The 23,092-nt window shown below is 43.4% G+C and overlaps 2 protein-coding genes across 12 annotated transcripts; one reads left to right on the forward strand and one right to left on the reverse strand.

Annotated features, from left to right (window-relative positions):
* Window positions 1-1,911: 1,911 nt before the first annotated feature.
* Window positions 1,912-7,710, reverse strand: rsrp1 (arginine/serine-rich protein 1). Of its 9 annotated transcripts, none has more exons than XM_021584648.3 (5): window positions 6,459-7,710; window positions 5,369-5,969; window positions 3,572-3,708; window positions 2,396-2,476; window positions 1,912-2,276 (listed from the first exon to the last, which is right to left on the reverse strand). In XM_021584648.3, the coding sequence occupies exons 2-5, from the start codon at window positions 5,967-5,969 to the stop codon at window positions 2,118-2,120; spliced, it is 978 nt and encodes a 325-aa protein (XP_021440323.3). In that variant the 5' UTR covers window positions 6,459-7,710; the 3' UTR covers window positions 1,912-2,117. The 9 variants fall into 9 exon arrangements, 3 of the variants coding, with proteins under 3 accessions (XP_021440323.3, XP_021440322.3, XP_090076822.1); XM_021584647.3 differs by having other exon boundaries at window positions 3,533-3,708; XR_002470794.3 differs by lacking the exon at window positions 1,912-2,276 and adding an exon at window positions 3,162-3,257 and having other exon boundaries at window positions 2,418-2,915; window positions 3,533-3,708.
* Window positions 6,732-20,212, forward strand: tmem50a (transmembrane protein 50A). Of its 3 annotated transcripts, XM_090220697.1 has the most exons (8): window positions 14,583-14,675; window positions 16,180-16,248; window positions 18,155-18,265; window positions 18,361-18,473; window positions 18,605-18,672; window positions 18,956-19,048; window positions 19,175-19,235; window positions 19,335-20,212. In XM_090220697.1, exons 3-8 carry the CDS (start codon window positions 18,164-18,166, stop codon window positions 19,378-19,380), a joined length of 483 nt encoding a protein of 160 aa, XP_090076823.1. In that variant the 5' UTR covers window positions 14,583-14,675; window positions 16,180-16,248; window positions 18,155-18,163; the 3' UTR covers window positions 19,381-20,212. The 3 variants fall into 3 exon arrangements, with proteins under 3 accessions (XP_090076825.1, XP_090076824.1, XP_090076823.1); XM_090220699.1 differs by lacking the exons at window positions 14,583-14,675; window positions 16,180-16,248 and adding an exon at window positions 6,732-6,828; XM_090220698.1 differs by lacking the exon at window positions 16,180-16,248 and having other exon boundaries at window positions 14,306-14,675.
* The last annotated feature ends 2,880 nt before the right edge of the window (window positions 20,213-23,092 follow it).

Genomic DNA, 23,092 nt, shown 5'->3' on the forward strand with positions numbered 1-23,092 from the left:
AGGGGATGCAGGTAGGAGATATGACAAGCTAAGCTATGCAGTTGTTTTTGTACAATTCGGTCTAATTCAGACCTCAAATCACTAACATAACAATTGTCCTACAATCAATTACTTAAACTAGCTTGGCTTTAAAGGGGCAATCAGCAGTTGCTACATTATTTATTTTTTTACTTATAAATGAATAATATGTCCCCATTGATTCTTGACAAATATAACTTATAAATGCCTCATGAGCTTAGTTCAACTGTCATGCTCCATCAGAGCCCAAAATATAAGCTTGGTTAAAACTATAATTTTGATAACATGGATGGTCAGTCCTTACAGCCACAGCTGTGTATTAATTTGAGAGTGATAGATTTCTCCAGCCCCATCCGTTTTTTACCGAAACAGAGGCAGGGAAAACACTTAGTTATTGTTTCTACTGCTGATTGCAGCTTTAACCACCAAAAGCAATTCCATCACTAAACTAGTTGTCAGTGTCACTCATCTTTAGAAAAACCATTCCACTGCTAAACTTGCTTTGTCAGTGTCACTCATTTCTTAGTGTTTGGGATTCACAAGTTCTGCAGCACTCTTCAGTGGTGAAACTATGACACTATGTGGTCAATGTTTGCAGTACAGATGACTAATATAACAGCAGGAGCACATCAACACTATTCATACTGGAGGAAACCTTGATTCGATTCTGCTATACTTTAAAATGATGTCATATTGCAGTATGCACACAACCAGTGCCGTTTCTAGGCGCTTAGGGCCCCCAACCCTAAGGAAGTCAGACAGGGTCTCAACCAATGATTTATATAAACACTAAATGACTTACAGGGGGCACTGTTTTGAAGCCACAGCACCTCCTTGACACTGTTCCACCATTGTAAAAAACATTTAGGAAGCTATAGAAAAGCATTTATTAAGGCCTATATTTATTTTTGACACATCTCTTAGACACCTTAATGCACGTGTCAAACTCAAATTCCACGGCGCGCCAAGTTTCTGCAGGTTTTCGCTCCTCCCTTGTACTTGATTAATTAAGGTCACTAATTAGTAAAGAACTCCCCTCACCTGGTTCTTAATTGAAAGGAGAAAAAAAACAAGGCAGTCCATGGAATGTTGTTACCTAAACTTACAAATGAAAATATATAAAAATGTATACAAGTATAATCGTTTTAATTTACCATCTCTACAACAAAAATACATGTACAGTAATTACATGAAACAATTAAATGAAATACTGCAGACTTCCATTGATTCCTGTGTGGAGGACTGCTTTTCTGAGTACCAGTATTGCACACCGGTGGCTTCCAAGCACCACCTTCCTTTTGAAGGTTCCAGTCTGTTATTCAAACCCAATCGGCATGACAAGGTGATTTCCAGCCTTGTCCTCGTCAACACTCACACTTGCGTTAACGAGAGTCACTGACATGTCAGCTGGTCCTTTTGTGGCAGGGCTGAAATGCAGTGGAAATGTTTTTTGGGGATTCAGTTAATTTGCATGGCATAGAGGGACTTTGCAATTAATTGCAATTCATCTGATCACTCTTCATAACATTCTGGAGTATATTCAAATTGCCATTATACAAACTGACAGCACTAAAAATTAATATTTGTGTCATTCTTAAAACATTTGGCCACGACTGTAGAACTGCAGGGAATTATCATTAAAACTGCCAAGTTCTCACCACCCCACAGCAAAATTAGTTGAATCACATGAAATGCATTTAAACTGCAAAATGCTCTCTGCCCCATGGGAAAACATATAGAATTGCAGAAAATGTGCTTCAAAGCTGCAAATTTCTCTCCACCGCCAAGAAGGGGACCACTAAAATGTTTTGCCTGTGGGACCAATGTCAAACATTAAGTAATTCCCATATTGGTAATGACTGAGAAGACAAAGTAAAGTCAATGAACAAGGAATTTAATTTCAAGTGTCTTTATTGAATCACTAACCAGCATTAGACACCAAAAAAGTAACCCCATCTGAAATATTCTGTTCTTCCCACTTAACTCAAATCTGAAAGAAATCTTCTACCATAAGATCAGATCACCAAAACCTCCACTGTAGAAATGATACAGTATTTACATTGTCCATGTACCTTGACACATTAGCGTGATGTGGCAAGTTAGTGTTTGAGCAAAGTGCGAGAAAAGGAGGATTGGTCCGTTTTTCTGACTGGGACCCAGTGACCAAAGGGGTTCCTGCTCGCTGTGTAGTTCTCCACTCTGTGTGCTACCTTTGATGTGGTGGAAGCAACAATGGCTGTGGGCTTGGCCACTGAATTCTGTATGAACAAATGAAAGAGAAACACAAAATCGAATAGAATTTAAGTGTGGCGCCCAAATAATTCTAGGCACGGTCAAATACATGTTTTCTGCTAAACTAAATACTTGCATCACTTACATGAATACTGAATGAGATCATCTTTTTCTTGGGAGACATATTAGGGCTTGGTGCATCCTCGGGCTCTATGTCACTGTTCTGCTGCAAAGAGAAAACAGTTGAGTAAAAATCAGATCAGCTGATTTCAGGTCTCCCCATCAACACAAATACATTCTCCTAGATGAGCAATAGCTCACTTGTCTATAGTTTCAACAAACTGCAGTTCCCATGCACCCTTGCTTCATTGATGTCAAAGCTAGGCATCTGTTCATTATGTGATTTTTACAAGGGTAGCTTTAAGAACAAACAAAACACTATAGAAAGAAAAATCCTTTGAGTGGCATGATGGTGCAGTTTTCCAAACCCCATCCAGAACACCACTTGTGTATTACCAACTTATCTTTGGCATACGGACGGAGGGAGTTGGCCATCTGTTTAAAGTTCTCTTGTCAGGAATAGTCACAATAACGCAGTCCAAACGCCTGCGCTTCTTCAGAGAGTAGGAGGGAGACTCTGCTAAATAACAATGTTCCCATTTCAACTGTAAGTAAACACACATATTCAGAGTTCTAAAAATGTATTTCTATCAATGTGGAGTATTGTCAGTATGTTTTAATTGTATCTATCCATCTGTGTGAGAAAATAGCATAGGTGAGGAATTGGGACATTACAAACTGAATTGGTAAGCCATGAAGTCAGTGAGATAATTTAAGTGTACCATTGCTGGACAATTCCTGCTACTGTTCTTGCATTGGCATTGTGAGCATGATAAGATTAATCAGATAACCTTTTCACGCAAACGCAATGACATCACCCAAGTCACATGACTGCCCTCTTATTCTCCTAATCCGAGGGGCCGTGGAGAGAAGACAACTCATGAGATCTACAAAAACAGGAATAAATACAAACAGAGCAAGTGTGTTCTCTGACAGGTGCAAGGTTAACAGACAAGCAGTTTCACAGAAGACAGAATCAGAAGTCCTGAAGTTCAGACTACATGGTAGGGAAAGATCTCCAGACTGTTTTAAAATGGCCTAGGTGGTACGGTTATGACGTCAACAACAGAACTTTGAGCAATTTCAATTGCTAGGCTTCTTCTGTGTGTGTCATGTTCATAGACGGTATGTTCAACATGATCAAATCTCCCTGAACACCCACCTGTGATAAACTATTTTGAGGGAGTGGCTCTGGTCTCACCCGTTCCTCTGGTTCTGGTGTGGCTAGTCCGGTTTTCAGTTGCTGCTCCTCCAGGATGGGCGTCACACTCTCAGGAAGGTCCAGTTGCTCCATCCCCAGTGCCTGGGTGGCATTCGTAGTCCTGAGTTCCCCCTTTTCTGAGGAAAGAAAACAGGACATATTTAAATCAACACAAAGAGGTCTACTGCTGATTGTAACTTCTAGGAAAATGAAAAGTTATATATACACTGCTCAAAAAAATAAAGGGAACACTTAAAAACACAATGTAACTCCAAGTCAATTACACTTCTGTGAAATCAAACTGTCCACTTAGGAAGCAACACTGATTGACAATGCATTTCACATGCTGTTGTGCAAATGGTATAGACAACAGGTGGAAATTATAGGCATTTAGCAAGACACCCCCAATAAAGGAGTGGTTCTGCAGGTGGGGACCACAGACCACTTCTCCGTTCCTATGCTTCCTGGCTGATGTTTTGGTCACTTTTGAATGCTGGCGGTGCTTTCACTCTAGTGGTAGCATGAGACGGAGTCTACAACCCACACAACTGGCTCAGGTAGTGCAGCTCATCCAGGAAGGCACATCAATGCGAGATGTGGCAAGAAGGTTTGCTGTGTCTGTCAGCGTAGTGTCCAGAGCATGGAGGCGCTACCAGGAGACAAGCCAGTACATCAGGAGACGTGGAGGTGGCCGTAGGAGGGCAACAACCCAGCAGCAGGACCGCTACCTCCGCCTCTGTGCAAGGAGGAGCACTGCCACAGCCCTGCAAAATGACCTCCAGCAGGCCACAAATGTGCATGTGTCTGCTCAAACGGTCAGAAAGACTCCATGAGGGTGGTATGAGGGCCCGACGTCCAAAGGTGGGGGTTGTGCTTACAGCCCAACACCGTGCAGGACGTTTGGCATTTGCCAGAGAACACCAAGATTGGCAAATTCGTCACTGGCACCCTGTGCTCTTCACAGATGAAAGCAGGTTCACACTGAGCACGTGACAGACGTGAGTCTGGAGACGCCATGGAGAACGTTCTGCTGCCTGCAACATCCTCCAGCATGACCGGTTTGGCGGTGGGTCAGTCATGGTGTAGCGTGGCATTTCTTTGGGGGGGGGCCGCAAAGAATGTGCTCGCCAGAGGTAGCCTGACTGCCATTAGGTACCGAGATGAGATCCTCAGACCCCTTGTGAGACCATATGCTGGTGTGGTTGGCCCTGGGTTCCTCCTAATGCAAGACAATGCTAGACCTCATGTGGCTGGAGTGTCAGCGGTTCCTGCAAGAGGAAGGCATTGATGCTATGGACTGGCCCGCCCGTTCCCCAGACCTGAATCCAATTGGGCACATCTGGGACATCATGTCTCGCTCCATCCACCAACGCCACGTTGCATCATAGACTGTCCAGGAGTTGGCGGATGCTTTAGTCCAGGTCTGGGAGGAGATCCCTCAGGAGACCATCCGCCACCTCATCAGGAGCATGCCCAGGCATTGTAGGGAGGTCATACAGGCACGTGGAGGCCACACACACTACTGAGCCTCATTTTGACTTGTTTTAAGGACCTTACATCAAAGTTGGATCAGCCTGTAGTGTGGTTTTCCACTTTAATTTTGAGTGTGACTCCAAATCCAGACCTCCATGGGTTGATACATTTTATTTCCATTGATAATTTGTGTGATTTTGTTGTAAAGAAATGAAATGTAAAGAAAAAAGTATTTAATGAGAATATTTTATTCATTCAGATCTAGGATGTGTTATTTTAACGTTCCCTTTATTTTTTTGAGCAGTGTATAAACATAAGCCTTACTCTCTATATGGAGGCTGACAAATGATTGTCCTGAAGATGTGGAGCGGCTCGTGTAGGTCTTGTGGCTTCTGTTGGGTGAACCAGAAAACGTGCACTTGTACCTGCCCACAAACCCCCTATGAACCCTGCTCCAGCTGGCTGACCTGGAGCGGGAACTGTGGCGGTTTGGCCTGTCTGGGGAAGAGGAAGGGCTGTAGGAGCGCGAGTGTGCCCTGTAACAGCGTGATGGTGAGCGGTGGCGCCTATGTCCATGAGCCTGTTGATGTTGACGGCAGCAGCGTGAGCTGGAGGAGGCTCTTTGGCAGCGTGGGTGTGACCGGGACCTGGGACGGGTCCGAGGGCTGCTGTTGGATGAGTGGGATGATCTGGAGGACGAAGAACTGGTGGAGGACCTGTGACGTCCCCTACGAGCATTATTTCGCTTAAGTTGTCGTCTAGAGCCAGAGGACTGGCTACTGGTATGACTACTTCTAGATGGGTAACGAGAACAGGAAGAGCTGGATTGGGCATCCTGATCAAAGATCAAACTTAGCCCTTCACTCAGAGGGGCATGGGCCATTTGAACATGTGAATCCTTCCCGTCGGTCTTCTTGGTGTGCATCTATAATAAAAACACAAAATAAAAGCAAATGACTATCCAATTTATGTTATTGGAAGGAGTTAGCCTATTAAACAATTGTGTACAATTGTTAAGATATCTAACGTTAATTACCATAAACATGCGTCTTGTGTAACTTCTCATCAATGTTTTTAAATAGGGTCTGCCTGAAATTGCATAAGGGCTGATTTGATACCTCCGACAAAATTGCGTAACTATACTGACAACTGTTGGGAGTAAGATTAGTTAGAACAACTGTGGAAAATTCCATATTGGAAGAACTAACGTTAGCTAGGTAAGTTACAGTATCTATAGCTAACTTACAACTGTAGCTGTTGTCTTGCTAGTAGTTAGCTAGACGTTGTTGTAAACTTACTATTATGTCAATTGCTGAATGCGGTTGGACAGGATATAACGTTTTATCAAATAATTACCTCTATGGTCTTTACAGTATTTCATAGTCTAATTATAGTTTACCCGCATGCGACTTACCGTAATGCGAATTTACGTTGAATTTAGTCGACTCGGCGCTAGGAATCCGATTCTGCTCGTAAACTAGATTATGTAATGAAATTCAATCAATTTCGAGATAACATTTAAATGTTTCAATGCAATTTTCGTAGAGAAACCTAGCAAATGGTTAAATACAGAATGAAATGTAGATGAAAACGTCGACGGCTGAAATCAATCTGTCTATTGCTTGACCAAACAACTAGCCACACAAAATCTCTACGTCATCGAGTGTCGCTGTGGAAAATTCCACCCAGTTTAAAAAGTTCCGCTTGTGCACGAGGGTCAGTTTGCTACAGGCACTGCGCATAGTCTACGCTCTTTTCACAGGACGGCGAAGTGAGCTGAACAGGTGATTTTGTAAACCTTCAATACACTGGAGTTGCAGTAAAACATTATTTTGGCTCTGTTTACTGGCAAGCAAACCATATGGCAGTATAGATCAGTAGACTGTATAAAACATATGGAGCGTACTAAACACAACGAGAAAATAATCGCGAGAAAACAGCATACTATGTACCATTTTGATGGATTTATTTTTATTCAACCTTTATTTAGCCTCAGCATAAGCATGGCAGCCTAGAGGTTAGAAAGGTTGCTAGATCAAATCCCCGAGATGACAAGTTAAAAATCTGAACAAGGAAGTTAGCCTAGGAACAGTGGGTTGTCTTTGTAAATAAGAATTTGTTCTTAACGGACTTGCCTAGTTAAATAAAAATGTTGTGTTTACATACTAGTCGGAACTGGGACATCCGGAAATGTCCGACTTGCTAAATGTCCGGTTGTAGTTATACACGTGTCGCGTTAAACCAGTTAACAAGTCGGACATTTGAGTACTGTAGTTCCGACTAGAACTCAAACGCAGTTTACACACGGAGGTTAGTTGGGATTTTCCTTTATTCTTTTGTAATGGAAAATCGAGAGCTGGTGTCATCAAGCTTCGGATATGTCATATTTACATAATTTAATAGCTGGATCATGTTGAGTTCTCAGTAATAAAGTTGGAGCTGACAGAAAGAAATACGATGTGACGGTAAGTAAATAATGTAACTGTCAAATGGAGCGAAAATTGAATAACTGCAATGCCATATACGTATTGTAATGAGTTTACAAAATGTCGGTTTATTAAACCAACTTTACACAGGCTACTGTTTGGCCGTAGCCCACGCCAAATAAATGAAAGATAACCCACAAGCCAATCGTGACCTTCTCTTGTGAAGCCCAGACATAAGAGAGAGAACAAAGCCTAAACCTGGTCTTAACTTCCAATGCTCCATCCCCCTGCCCAAACCCCCTCCACGCCACTCTGCCAAGCGCCAGGATGCCTGGCATCAGAACAATCAAGGCATTCCCGTGATTGGCAGATAGCAGGTTGATTGGCATGTCGGACCCCGCGAACACTGGGTACTGGTAAGTACAACACAACCACCTACTAGCCTAACACATAACACACGGCTGTCTGTGCTGGTCGCTACACAGCCCCCCCACCACAAAGTCCCTCGTTCCCGAGGGAACAAACTGGGTCTCTGAAGCGACCCGGAGGTCTCCTTTGCCTGCGTGGCCGTGATGGTCGCAGAGTGCCCCTCTGGGAACCAGGGGATGAAGGCAGGGATATGGGGGACAAGAAAGCGGGAACGGGTAATACAGTCCGTGGCTCTGGGGAACCACGCGTTGACACAGGGGGAGTGGGCTGTCTGGAGCCTTGTCTGCGGCACCTGGGGGTGGGTGCCTGGAGAATGTCATCCCCAGAGAGGGGAATTGTGGGGGTTCCTGGGGTTTGGGGAGAAGATGCCCCTCTGTATGGGGCTAACCTGTCCCGGTGCAGTGTCACCTTTCTCCCCCTGGGAGGAAGCTGCTCCCAGTAAACAACCTCCCCTACTCTCTCCAGGACACTGCAGGCTCCCACCCAGTGACTGTCCAACTTGTGGCATCTGCCTTTTTTCCTTAGGGGGCTGTAGACCCAGACCAGCTCCCCAGCCACAAAGTGCCTTTCCCGGGTGTGCACGTCATAGTTCCTCTTCTGCCTCACCTGCATTCACCAGCTGCTCTCTGGCGAAGGTGTGGGCTGTCTCCGGGCGGTCCTGGAGTCTCCGGGCGGTCCTGGAGTCTCCGGGCATACTCCGGCACCGGGGGAACATGAGGTCTATCCAGGGGCCGGCCAAACGCCATCTCCGCAGGGGAGCGGATCTCTCTCCCCAGCATGAGGAGGGCAGGCGTGCAGGAGGTGGAGTCTTGGACAGCGGAGCGGCATGCCATGAGGACCATAGGCAGGTGCTTGTCCCAGTGACGCTGGTGTTTGGAAGAGACGACGGCCAGCTGCTGTCCAAGCATTTTGTTGAAGCGCTCCACAAGGCCATCACTTTGAGGATGGAGAGGAGTAGTGCGGGTCTTGTGCATACTCAGCCTCTCACACATGGTGGCGAACACACGGGACTCAAAGTTTCTGCCTTGGTCGCTGTGGATGGACTCTGCAGCTCCAAACCTGCTGAACATCCCCGCTGTCAGGGCGTCGACAATGGTCTCTGCCTCCTGATCAGGCAGAGCATAGGGCTCGGGCCATTTTGGGAAATAGTCCATGGCCGTGAGCACCCAGCGGTTTCCACTGTCTGTGGTGGAGAACGGCCCAACTATATCCACTCCCACCCTCTCCATGGGAAACTCCACTGGGAACTGTTGGAGCTGAGCATGAGAGCGGCCTGGGGGGCCCTTTCTCGTTGTGCAGTTGTCACAGCGGCGACAAAAGTCCTCCACATCCCTCTTCTGCTGCCCCCAGTAAAAGCCCTGACGGTGGCGGCGGAGTGTTTTTGTGACCCCAAAGTGTCCAGTCCCCACCCCCCCATGAGTACTCTGGAGCACAGCCTCCCACAATGCTTTTGGGACCACCACCTGGCACCTCTCCTCTCCCGTAGCTGACTCCTTCCATGCACGCTGTAGCACGCCATCAGCCAGCCGCAGTCTCTCAAACTTTGACCACAACCCTTTGGTCGCGAGTGAGAGCGCTGTCATCTCTTCCCATGGTGGCCTCACTTGCGCCTCTACCCACTGTAGCACTGGCTGTAGGTCTGTGTCCCGTCCCTGCTGCTGCCCCCATTCAGCCACGTCGACAGTCTGCAGCTCACAGCAGACAGGCCCGCTCGCCCGACACACTGTGGCACAGACCCCCTCTGCACACAGCTCACAGTGGCGGCAGCCATCTGCAGTACAGGGCCGACGGGACATGGCGTCGGCGTTGGAGTGCCCCTGCCCTGTGCACCACTGCGAAGTCATACGGCTGAAGCTTCTCCAACCAGCGTGCCCCCTGCCCCTCTGGCTCTCTGATCGACATGAGCCACTGGAGAGCAGAGTGGTCAGTCCTTACAGTAAAGGGCAGGCCACCCAGGTAGTACTTGAAGTGTTTGACGGAAGCCACAACAGCCAAGAGCTCCCGCCGGGTTACACAGTAGCGGCGCTCATGTTTGTCAAATGTTTTGCTGAAGTACGCCACCACTCTCTCCCCCTCTGGCCCCACCTGGGCCAGCACCCCACCCATGCCCGCGTCTGTGTCCAGGATAAAGGGCAAGGTGAGGTCAGGGGGGGCGAGCACGGGGGCCTCGATCAGTGCACGTTTCAGGGTGTTGAACGCCTCCTCACACTCCACTGTCCAAGTGAAGCCCCGTACAAACCCCGTACAAACCTCCTGTAGTACATGGCCAGGCCCAGGAAGCTCTCTACCAGACACTGCTGTCGGGGGATGCTGTCCATCAAACGCTCAAAAGTAGCTGGGGCGTTGCACAGTACCTTGAACTGCCAGTGTCCTCTGTTAGTGGAGAATGCAGTTTTCCTCGTCCCGCTGTGTCGACGTCACCCCTTCGGTCCGCCCACCAGAACCCGCGCGAAACACAGTCGACGAAGGACTCATGCCGGCTTCAGCCGCCATCACTCTAACGTCCTCCCTCAAGCGGCCTCTGGGCTCCGACGCCCTGGTGATCTCCTCAGCCAGATCCTTCGACGTCCATGCACACGCACCTCCTTGGCCATAATCGTCCCCTACCTCCACCTTCACTTTCAGATTCCCTCGAAGCATTTTCAACCCCCGTTCACACCTACGGTAGCTAGGCAGAGGATTCAGTTTACGAATTGACGGTTTATTAAACCAACTTTACACATGCTACTGTTTGGCCGTAGCCCACGCCAAATAAATGAAAGATAATCCACAAGCCAATCGTGACCTTCTCTTGTGAAGCCCAGACGTAAGAGAGAGAACAAAGGCTAAACCTGGTCTTAACTTCCAAGGCTCCATCCCCCTGCCCAACCCCCCTCCACGCCACTCCGCCAACCGCCAGGATGCCCGGCATCAGAACATTCCAGGCATTCTTGTGATTGGCAGATAGCAGGTTGATTTGCATGTCGGACCCCGCGAACACTGGGTACTGGTAAGTACAACACAACCACCTACTAGCCTAACACATAACACACAGCTGTCTGTGCGGGTCGCTACAGTATATTTTAGCCCTGTAAACCACCTGGAACATAGCCCAATGATCTGAGGCTCCCGAGTGGTACAGTGGTCTAGGGCACTCTCTCGGCGCTAGAGGTGTCACTACAGACCCTGGTTTGATTCTAGGCTGTATCACAACTGGCCGTTATTGGGAGTCCTATAGGGCAGCGCACAATTTGCCCAGTGTTGTTAGGGTTTGGCAGGGTTAGGCTATCATTGTAAATAAGAATTTGTTCTGAACTGACTTGCCTAGTTAAATACATACAATAAAACATTTTAAAAAATCAAATCCTGCTCTAATTGGGAGCTTCATGCAATGTCAGTCAGTCACTTCTTGCCAGACATGAGTAGACTTGAATGGGGCAAGAAAAACGCATAAGTGAACTTGCTAGTGCAGTATAAATACAGGACACTTGATGATTCATGTGGTATATGTACATTTGTTTCCCTTTATGTCAAGTATTACACTGTACCCAAACCGGCCGCCATCATGTGCAAATTCATTTTGTGCCCCCACAAACGTGATCAAGACAGCAGGTTAAAATATCAAAACAAACTCAGAACCAATTACATAAATTTGGGGACAGGCCAAAAAGCATTAAACAGTTATGGCAAATTAGCTAGCTAGCTAACTTGTCCTATTTAGCTAGCTTGCTGTTGCTAGCTAATTTGTCCTGGGATATAAACATTGAGTAATTTTACCAGAAATGCACAAGGTCCTCCGACAATTAATCCACACATAAAATGGTCAACTGAATCATTTCTAGTCATCTCTCCTCCGTCCAGGCTTATTCTTCTTTGAATTAATAAGTGATTGGCATCTAAACTTTCATAGTATTACCACAACTGACAACACAGTTCGTCTTTCAATCACCCACGTGGGTATACCCACGTGCCATCTCCTCATTGGTTATCTGCTTCTATAAACCAATGAGGAGATGGGATAGGCAGGACTTGCAGCGGGATCTGCATCACAAATAGAACTGACTTCTATTTTAGCACTTGGCAACGCAGATGCTCGTTGACACGCGTGAGCAGTGTGGGTGCAATAATTGAATAATATAGATATCTACATTTATTTTGCAATGCTCGCACACGCGATGCCAACAATGTATAGTCAGGGTATAACGCTTCGAACACACCGACAGCATCATTGCATTTTGGTACACCAGAAGGACATTAATTTCCAATGAAATGCTGCGTTTGCCTTGCAGCATTGCGTTGCAGAGGCAGTGCGTTCGGTGTGGTGCATACGTGAAACATGCACTGTATGTGTAGACAGCTTGACAGAAATGGTAGCAGAAGGTGAATGTTGAACTTCTGTTGCATACATATCCAGATGATGCTTCATACTATTTTGCACAATTACGCTGTCGGTGTGTTAGAAGCGTAATGATGATTATGCAGTTGTGGTACACAGATACTATACTATCCCTAATTTCTGGCACAACTACCATATTTCTCTGAGCTCCTTATCACTGCCTTTTTGTATCTCCTCCTGGGCAGTACCCTACCATGTACAGTGACAAGGAGCAGGTGTTCAACTGCATCCAGAGGGCCAACCAGAACACACTAGAGGTGTAACCTCAGTGACTTGTGTTCCAGATCATTGCAGCTATTGTCTATCCAGTACATATCCACATTAACCAACATTAGCAGGTTACATCACTTATACTGTCATAGACATTGGTTTCAAATACACTTTCAGAAACCTGTCTCACATTTAGCTCTGTGAGGCAGTAGCATGCATCTCTACCTAGTTGAATATAATTATTTTGTCAACTCACACAGTGTACTTTTGACCTTATTCCTGTGTTAATACTGATAGATATTAACACTTCTAATGGAAGGTTTATCACTACAGCGACATTTTCTGATAATAAGCAGGGGTGAAAGTAATGTAATTTCTTCCCAGTACGGGACCTCCTATGTATGCATGTGCTTAATCATCAAATGACATGTAGAATCTCTATTAATTCAATAGGATTTCTGTGGGCCTTGTCATAAAGATTTGGATTTTAACTTTTAAAATGTATTACCTTTTATTATGATGTATCACCCGGCTACCATCTAGAGGGCGGAGACAGTTCAGGTGCATCAAAGCTGGGACGGAGAGACTGAAAAACAGCTTCTATTTCCAGGCCATCAGACTGTTAAGTAGCCTCCGCCCAGTACCTTATTCTTTACTTAGATTTGTGTGTATTAGGTTGTTGTGGAATTGTTAGATTACTTGTTAGATATTGCTGCTCTGTCGGAACTAGAAGCACAAGCATTTCACTACACTCGCAATAACATCTGCTAACCATGTGTACTGTATGTGACCAATAACATTTTATTTGGTACCAGCTGGCTTCCACCCGGTACTCTACCCTGCACCTTAGGGACTGCTGCCCTATCTACATAGTCATTGAACACTGGTCACTTTAATAAAATGTACATACTGTTTTACCCACTTCATATGTATATGCTGTATTCTAGCCAAGACTCATCCTATATAACTACTGCTGTACACACCTTTTTTCATTCATATAATGTCTATACACAAGTAAGCAACGTGGGAGTACCATGCCATGTTCTCTGGATGATAATTGACAGCCCTGTCTGTTGCATTGATCTGTCTTCTTTACACACCCAACAGCACATATCAATAAGGGCCACATCTCTGGCGTTGCAACAAAATGATTCAGCATCTTCTCAATTTTACAGTTTATTGACTATTGCTCTCTGTCCTACTTCCCTCACTCTGTTTCCCCTTTCTTCTGTTACCCAATCACTCATCCCTCCACCTCTCAGACTTCTGCAGCTGTGCTGGGAGCAATCTAGGTCACCAGCAGGTTCTCCTGTGCTTGGGGTTACTACACTGGAGATAAGACATTTTTTTGCAATGAGATTGCACATCATGACACCAACACCTCCCTCTGTTTATTACTTTTGAGACCGTTTCTGAGTCACAGGGCATGAGTGAAAATGGTTGGACTTCCAAGGCACTCCTACAGTTGATATGCTTTTTAGCAACTTAAGTATCTCAGCCATATCCGAATTATATTGTTATTGTAAACAATGGTATACCATTATGGAAAGTACTACAGCTGTATTTTATGAAACTTTTTGCATGACATTTATCAGGCATTTGTTTTAACCTTCCATTCCCATGTACTGACCACATGTTAATAAAGATGAATGTAAACATTGTCAGAAACGTTACTTATATCATGCTATACATTCTGATGCTCTAGTCATGATATATATTTTTTTACAAAGGGTAGAAAAAGAAAACAAAAGCAAGTCGTATGACACTTGTGATCTCATGTGACTGTCTCGTGGAAATGGAAAGTCAAGAAACAATCCTCTAACCAAAGGTTTCCCTCTACTATGCCAGAGAGATGCAGACAGTGAGTGGTTACAGCTTACACTGTATGCCCATAGTGATTACGTAACATAGCTCTAAATTCTCTTTTCAATTGTTTTACTATTATAAAATAGTGCAATTGAAACGTACGTTTTTATTTAAGTATGGTATTTAATCTACTGAATTGATGAAGATTGAACAATCTATGGTGAATACAGTACTGTGCTGATCTACAAAAATGGCATTGGCGCATCCAACATCAAAGGGGCGTGGAAAGTGAACTGAGCAGGCGCGTGTCTCAACTCTCTCAGAAGCAAAGTATAGGCTAATAAACGGCGTCTAGGGGTTCCATAACGGACCCCAAAAAGAAAAGGTAATTAACTCTGAATATTAGGTGACAGTACCATGTCTAGTGAGTGTTTTTATTGCCGTTGAAATGTTGTAGTTTGAGTTACTGGGTCGTGCGTTGCGTCCCAACACAAAGGATCCTTCAAGGAAGGAAATGCTTTGAACAATGGACTGCGATCAAACCCACAAATGGGACTGTCGCAGTATCGATTTATTTGAAACAATAATGATATAGATATATATATATATATATATACACACACGTAAGTTATTATAATTTAGTGTGCTTCCTGAAAACGTTTGTTCGGGTGATTCTTCGTGTTTGAGAGCTTATGCGGTTGAGAGCGTCAACATTGTTCTTTGTTAACGCCACTCGAACTGACTTAACACACGGATAGGGGTAAAAAGCATGCATGGGGTGTTAGAATCCTTAGCACTGAAAGCTCGGGTATACTGAGCCGGGATCCTCGTGCGGTCCCCACCTAAACCCTAACCTCAGAGTTGGGACGGCCCAAGGATCGATAGCAGACCCTTGACAATTTAACGATCGTTTCCTCTGTCGCAGTTTTAAGCTGTTGGAAATATAGCTAGACTACATGTCCCATGAAGTCCTTGTAGTCCTAAAATCCGGGAAACGAGTTCTCTGGTTCGTTCAGGCATCCATATGGGAAAATTAATGGCGAAAAAATAGGGTTTTGGTATAAACGCCGAAAAAATGATTTTATACGTTTGTTATCTGGTATAATAACAGTAAATTAATATGCCCTTTATGAATGTCGTAGCCTTTATGTGATCTTATAAATGATTACAAATACACACAAAGTGACGTTAGCTGATGAATATTTATCGTAGAACAAAACATAAGATCTCCTAAACCTGTGTTTATCGCAGACATTATGTTTCGCGTTTATCATCCAATTTTCTCCATAGGCTTGGTGCAACGAACCATGGCAGAGTTGGTGCCTACAAAAATACGCCGTTACAATGTCTCTATTAGACGTCTTCACGGGTCCAACATACCAGATATTCCGAGAAACGACCTGGAAGTAGGTTCAGGTCCTACATTTTGATTTTTGTCTCGGGTCTGGGTAAACGTTATTTACTGACTGGACCCGATTTGGATCCTTCCTCTGTTCATTTAATTTGTGAGGTGATGTCAACTGCGCAAGCTTCCTATCTGTGTAAGCCAATTGCGACTCAATACAATTTATTAAGAGTATAGTGAAAATAAGCCGAAAAGGGGATTGTCCTCCTTGGGGGAAAGTTTTAATATTGTAGTGGATAAAGATGAGGATAACGTAATCGGACCAGGTGTACTGTGTGCAACCCGCTATTCAGGTTTGATGCAATTTTGAACTTTTATTTATGTTTCGTTTTTATTATTGTATGTCATTATTATTTTAGTCCTATTTACATATCTAAACCAGTTATTTAAATATCAAAAAATAGTTCTGTTTCATTTTGTTGAGAATTTTCTAAATTATGTTTATACTGTTTTTATTTTGTGCTCTGTATTTCTTTTAAAATAGGTTCAAAGAAGACCTGTTGTGAAATTAATATCATTATCCTATTTCTGTCGTTTGTTGGGTAGGCCTACGGTAGGAACTTGCCGCCTTTGGTAATTGCTGCAATTATAGGCCTAGCCTGTTGAAAACGTTTCTGAAGGTTTAACCAGTTCTTTAAATATGCAATATGTGTGTTTCATTCTGTTGAGTATTTTCTTTGGCCAAATTAAGTTCCAACTGTAATGTTTTTGCTGCAATATAATATAATGATGGGTAGGCCTACTATAGGGTTACTTGCACTCAAAGGAAAAAGCAGAGGGCTAGATGCAAAACTTAATTTAATGCCGCAATATAATAACCTGTTTGCATTTTCCCTATAAACAATGAATTATCTTTATTAGGGTAATATCAAAAGTAAGTTAAGAAACTTTTGAAGTTTTGGTGTGGTATGGCTATTACTAGGCTTAGCTAGGCAGTGCACACTGGCGCTCCAACTGACTCTGACAGTTGAATTTGAGTGGAGGAAGAATGTTTTAGGCGTACCAGAGTTACTCTTTTTTTTTATTAAATACATTTTACCCCATTTTTCTCCCCAATTTCGTGGTATCCAATTGATAGTAATTACTGTCTTGTCTCATTGCTACAACTCCCGTATGGGCTTGGGAGAGACGAAGGTCGAAAGCCATGCGCCCTCCGAAACACAACCCAACCAAGCCGCACTGCTTCTTAACACAGCGCGCATCCAACCTGGAAGCCAGCCACACCAATGTGTCGGAGGAAACACTGTGCACACCGTGCACCTTGGTTAGCGTGCGCTGCGCCTGGCCCTCCACAGGAGTCACTGGTGCGCGATGAGACAAGGATATCCCTACCGGCCTAACCCGGACGACGCTAGGCCAATTGTGCGTCGCCCCATGGACGTCGCGGTCGGCTGCGACAGAGCCTGGGTGCACACCCAGAGTCTCTGGTGGCACAGCTAGCGATGCAGTGCCCCAGACCACTGCGCCACCCGGGAGGCTCGGACTTACTCCTTTTAATCTAACAATCAGGGTTGGGGAGTAACAGATAAGGGGTTACAAAAACGGTAACTGTTACGTTATCAGCAAAAAATGTGAAATCAGATACTTTTGAAAAACTAGATGATTCATTTGAGGATTACTTTTAAATTCAGAAAGGATGTTTGACAGAATGCATGTTGGTGTCAGGAACATGACGCTGGCATGTCTTTTATCATTTTCTTAGTTTCTCTAGGGCTAGGCCTTTTTATATTTTAAATATTAGTATCATGCAGTGGATGCCCAGGCTGATAGGTCGGTATGCATGCAATGACCGAATCTCTGACAGCTGAACCGTGAGGTAGACAATTATTATTTTAGGAAAGTAAAAACCAATAAAACAATAGGCTATAAAGTTTTGAATTTGTTACACATCGAAACGCAACAGTTTTTTGTAATGTGTTATTGGCAGTTAAGGACACGTAACTGTGGATAGTTTGGCCAATATTGCTTGTTTATTGACGGTGCCCAGTCTGGGGTTTCTTTATATTCTCGGATCTGAAAGGGTCTTCGGATCCGAACCGGCACTGGTCTGTTTTTCCACTGGCCTTTTTGGAACGGGTATGACTGTCCACAGGTTCATTTGGGAACGGGTCTCAATTTTTTAAATAAATACATTTATTAGTGTCGGGTGGGAAAGCCAAGGATACGGGATGGGTCCAATATTTTAGTTGATTATTGTTTTAGCACTTGGTAATAATCTGTATTAGTGAATTGTTTTAAACTTGAGTTGAATCACCATTTTGTTTTTATTCTACGCAACTGCATCAATTGTCAGATGAACCCCGTCTGTCTTGAATCCTCTCTGAAACCTTTTATTTTATTGGGATTTTATTTGTTTTGAAGACCTTTACTCTGTATGTGTGGAGTGGGTGCCTGGCATCTGTCATCTCACAAACTAGTGTCTGTGCAACATTTTAGCTCCTTTTCCCTTCACTTTTCAGCTCAGTACCATGTCAGGGTTTTTGGACAGTGTCCGGTGCGGAGACTGCGAATGCAATGTGGACTGGGGAGAGAGGCGAAACACCATGGCATCTATAGCTGCTGGAGTCCTGGTAGGTTCTACTTTGCTATTACATTTGAAAACTTTATATCACTGTAAAGAGGAAAAGGCGGCATATCGCCTAAATCTTAATTCATGTTCTTGCAGTTTTTCACTGGTTGGTGGATAATCATTGATGCAGCTGTGAAATATCCAGATGAGGCGGTCTTCCATCATGCCTATCACACATGTGGAGTCATCGCTACTGTGGCTTTTCTCATGTAAGTCATGCTGTGTTGGGAATGTGTCATACAGGTTTGGGGTCAGTCCCATTTTAATTCAGGAACTATCTGTTCAAATCTTCCTTAAATACATTTAACTCTTTCAACTTTTGTCTTTGGTACCTATCTAGGATCAATGCTGTCTCGAATGGCCAGGTGAGAGGGGACAGCTACAGTGAAGGTTGCATTGGGCAGACCGGTATGTGTATTTAGAGATTAGAAGTTAGGATTTGGCTCTAAATGCAGATTGATGTAGATAAGTTCAGCTCTGAGCGGCATTGCTCGCCCTATATGTTTGTATTGTTTTGACCTCTGCAGTAACATGATTTACCTAATTCTGGAGGCCCAGTTTTTGACTTCTTTGGTGACTTCTTGCTATAAGAATACACACACAGATATATACACCCACATACATAGAGTTTAAATAAGAGACCTTCAGACACGAATGAATCCCTCCCAACTCTTTGTATCACTGATTGCAGGAGCTCGTGTGTGGCTCTTCATTGGCTTCATGCTGGCGTTCGGCTCTCTCATCGCTTCCATGTGGATCCTGTTTGGAGGCTTCGTAGTGCCCAGTAAGTCCAGCATGCCCACTCAGCATGTGCTTGTTATGTACCCCAAACAAACAGCTCATCGACATTGAACCGTCACTGTGCAAAACATTGTAAAGAATGATAAAGGTATTTTTTTTATGTTTACAGAGAAACCTGTTGTGTATCCTGGTATTGCGGTTTTCTTCCAAAATGCATTCATTTTCTTTGGGTAAGTATTACGTTTTATTTATGTTTGACCTTAGTATTATAAAACACAATGTCTATGGTAGTTATTTTCTCTAAATAAACCCCCAATCTTTTCCTCCAGGGGCTTGGTGTTTAAGTTTGGACGCACTGAAGACTTGTGGCAGTAATGGTGTCTGTCAACTGTCATACTATCTGTTCTCTTGTTGTATGAGACAGTAGTGTACGCTTTGGCCTGTCAAAACACTACCTTCCGTCTTTCAAGCGTTAGAAAATATTCACTTTATATAATGACTTTATAATTTTGCTTTTTAGATGAACTTGTTTAATTTATAAGTAGGTTGGTTGTTGCTGTACAAATGTACATTTTACTAAAGCATCATTTGCTGTTCCATCTTTTAATTCAATGTTATTTTCTTTTGAATTCTTGTAATGGGATCTAGGTGTCTTTTCACTCCAAATGTGTGGAGCCATTCTGTTACAATAATTTACTACCTTCCATTATTTATCTTGGTAACCGTGCAAAATAATAAATGAGCAGATTAATATTTTCCTTTTTATTGTTTTTACAATACACATTTATGCACTAATAATGTTTAGAAATATTTTGCTTTCTGATGAGGGCATACATCGGGGGGGGGGGGGGGGGGGGGGGGCATGACATCTATGGGAGTGTTAGTCTTGTAAATAGCCTATTTTCTTACGATACAGTTACTGATAATAAGAATTTAACCTTTAATGTGGGCAATTTGTCTTTCCTATTGTCGAGATGTGGGGTCTGTAATTAAGCCATTCTACTGAACCATAATCTGATAGTTCATAATTCAAGGTGTAGTTTAAAGGAAGGATTTAATTCCGAGGTTTCGATGCTCTGACCACCATCTCTGTTCTTTGACTATGTATTTGACTGCAATGCTTATACTTTCACAGTACTTGTATAGTAACCAAACTGAGATCACTGAACCTGAACAACTATGGCAGCATTAAATAGAAAATGTAAAACAAGTGTGAGATGAGTCTTTATGCACAGCTCTCACAGTTCAATTTTCTCTGTTCTCTTGGCTAATATTTGAAGTTTGACTCACACACAACAATCACCATGGTATATTACAGTGCAGTTTTCACATACTAAGAAATAACAAAAAAAATATTTTGGAGATTCATGGGAATATTGTATGGTTAAAATTATACATTGCCTCTCTGGAGACCTTTTAGTCTCCTTTTTATCTTCCAACATCTCAATTTTGCACCGCTAGGTTGGGAAACTAATAAACAAAATAATGATTTAGGTTAGACAGCATAACTTCAAGAGGCACATGTATTGCTTGATATAAAACTGCATGGATTTTTAAAAACCTAATTAATTGTTTGATACAGAGCATTTCACTCATCATTGATTACTTTGTTTATCAGTAACTTAATGCAGTGTTTTCCAATCTCCTCGGGAACCCAGGGGTGCGTGGCTGACTCATATTCAACAAATCAAGCTTTGATCATTTGAATCAGCTGTGTAGTGTTAGGGCAAAATCCAAAACATACACCCTTTGGGGTTCAGAGGACCGAGTTTGGGAAATGCTGCCTTAATGTACCGGGATTCCAAGGTTGATATCAGTGCAGACGCAAATCCAATTGTTATACTTACCCATTACAGAGAACAGTCTCTCAGAGCTCTGAGACAGGATTGTGTCGAGGCACAGATCTGGAGAAGGGTAACAAAAAATGTCTGCAGCATTGAAGGTCCCCAAGAACACAGTGGCCTCCATCATTCTTAAATGGAAGATGTTTGGAACCACCAAGACCTAGAGCTGGCTGCCTGGCCAAACTGAACAATCAGGGGAGAAGGGCCTTGGTAACCCATTGGTCATTCTGACAGAGCTCCAGAGTTCCCTCTGTGGAGACGGGAGAACTTCCAGGACAACCCCCTCTGCAGCACTACACCAATCAGGCCTTTATGGTAGAGTGGCCAGACGGAAGCCACTCATCAGTAAAAGGCACATGACAGCCTGCTTAGAGTTTGCCAAAAGCCACCTAAAGGAATCTCAGACCAAGATAAACAAGATTTTCTGGTCTGATGAAACCAAGATTGAACTCTTTGGCCTGAATGCCAAGCGTCACGTTTGGAGGAAATCTGGCACCATCCCTGCGGTGAAGCATGGTGGTGGCAGCATTATGCTGTGGGGATTTTATGAGAGGTAGGGACTGGGAGACTAGTCAGGATCGAGGGATAAATGAACGGAGCAAAGTACAGAGAGATCCTTGATGAAAACCTGATCCAGAATGAATACTCAGGACCTCAGACTGGGGTGAAGGTTCACCTTCCAACAGGACAACGACCTAATTTTTATACATTTTCTAACATTTCCAGAAATCAGTTTTAGCTTTGTGTAGATTGATGAGGAAAAAAACAATTTAATCAATTTTAGAATAAGGCTGTAAAGTAACAAAATGTGGAAAAAGACAAGGGTTCTGAGTACTTTACGAATGCACTATACATATAGCTTAATATCATTGCACTGTTTGTGAGGAGAGATTTATTTTGAGTAGTCATTTTTTTGTAATGTGTAATGTACACGCTGTATCATAAATAAACTTTGATTTGATTATCTTGAATACATGGCTACAGTATACCCTATTACAGAATAAAAGAAAACAGAGAGGTGAACTATCAATTCATAGAATTTATTTGAATAGATGCTATCAAATCAATTGACCAAGTAGTGATCATAAATAATTTCTATGTTAAATTGCAGGAAATTAAAAAGTAAACGTTTTCAAAAATATAAATAGTAAAGTACAGATACCCCCCCCCCCCAAAAAAAAAAAAATTGACTTAAGTAGTACTTTAAATTATTTTTACTTAAGTACTTTACACCACTGCCTAAATGCATTATTATCGCCAACTTGGCCCAATTCACATTTCCAATTGCCAACCTGACATACCAAGCTAGAACGGGCCCTGCGTCTCAACTCAACCAATGTCGGCTAAATATCTCAAGCAGGGCTACAGCAACATCCAAAGAGGCTCAGGTTCCTTGGTCTTTGCGGTGGCCACTGGTTTGGGTGACCTAGGTAGAATGGTGTCTCCGTAACCAAGTGGACACATATCGTTCTGGCTTCGTTCACTTCCAAGAGGGGGTCCGTGGAGTTTTATGAACATAAAGGCAGACACACCATGAATTTAGATTTTTTTTCAACGTTCTGATTGGGCAAAGTGGTCAAGCCTCCAACGGGCATCCGCACAGCACACACATGTAGCTTATATATGATTTGGTTGTTTAGCAACAAAACCGATGTGTCTGCAAATATGGGACAAAACAGACGGTGTTTGCTTAGATTATTGACAACATGTAAACTATATTTCGTCTCTAATCTTTACTGAAAACATAAATACATTTGCACAATGAGCACTTGTCTGTCAAATACATTGTTACAGTTTAAATCTGTCAAAACACCTCAAAACAAGAAATGGTATCAAGAACAAGATTAAACTAGCTGAAACGAGTCACTTCCCATTCCCCAGATGGCAGTGTCTTGTCATTGTAGGTGGCAATCTGGCCATCCAGAATCACAACACCTGGACTGCTGCCTCATTGAAGCGCCCGCATCGTTTTTTGCACCAGAGAGATGACATGGAAGAAACCACAATTTACCTACCTCTAGGTTACAATACATATTTATTTGGTTTGTCATTCTATCATTTTGTATGGAATTTTAGTGGTAATTAGATATACTTTATTTAGAATGTATCGTAATACATTTGCCAGAAATAGTTTTAACAGCTCAAATAAATAAAAAAGTAAGGGAGCTAAAGCAGCACTACACCCCTGAAATCTACACAAATCATGGCCAACAAGATTGCCTGTGTCTCTCGTTTAGCGTCAC

Source organism: Oncorhynchus mykiss, chromosome 25, assembly GCF_057628025.1.
Source record: "Oncorhynchus mykiss isolate SJ-2025 chromosome 25, ASM5762802v1, whole genome shotgun sequence".
NCBI lineage: Eukaryota > Metazoa > Chordata > Actinopteri > Salmoniformes > Salmonidae > Oncorhynchus > Oncorhynchus mykiss.

Coding starts and splice junctions, on each gene's coding strand:
- rsrp1 (XM_021584647.3), bottom strand. CDS start 5,969: ATGCACACCAAGAAGACCGACGGGAAGGATTCACATGTTCAAATGGCC. Junction 3,709..5,368: donor TGTCAGCCTCCATATAGAGA/GTAAGGCTTATG, acceptor TTCTTTCCTCAG/AAAAGGGGGAACTCAGGACT. Junction 2,277..2,395: donor TGATCTCATTCAGTATTCAT/GTAAGTGATGCA, acceptor TTGTTCATACAG/AATTCAGTGGCCAAGCCCAC.
- tmem50a (XM_090220699.1), top strand. CDS start 18,164: ATGTCAGGGTTTTTGGACAGTGTCCGGTGCGGAGACTGCGAATGCAAT. Junction 18,474..18,604: donor GCTACTGTGGCTTTTCTCAT/GTAAGTCATGCT, acceptor GTACCTATCTAG/GATCAATGCTGTCTCGAATG. Junction 19,049..19,174: donor TGGAGGCTTCGTAGTGCCCA/GTAAGTCCAGCA, acceptor TTATGTTTACAG/AGAAACCTGTTGTGTATCCT.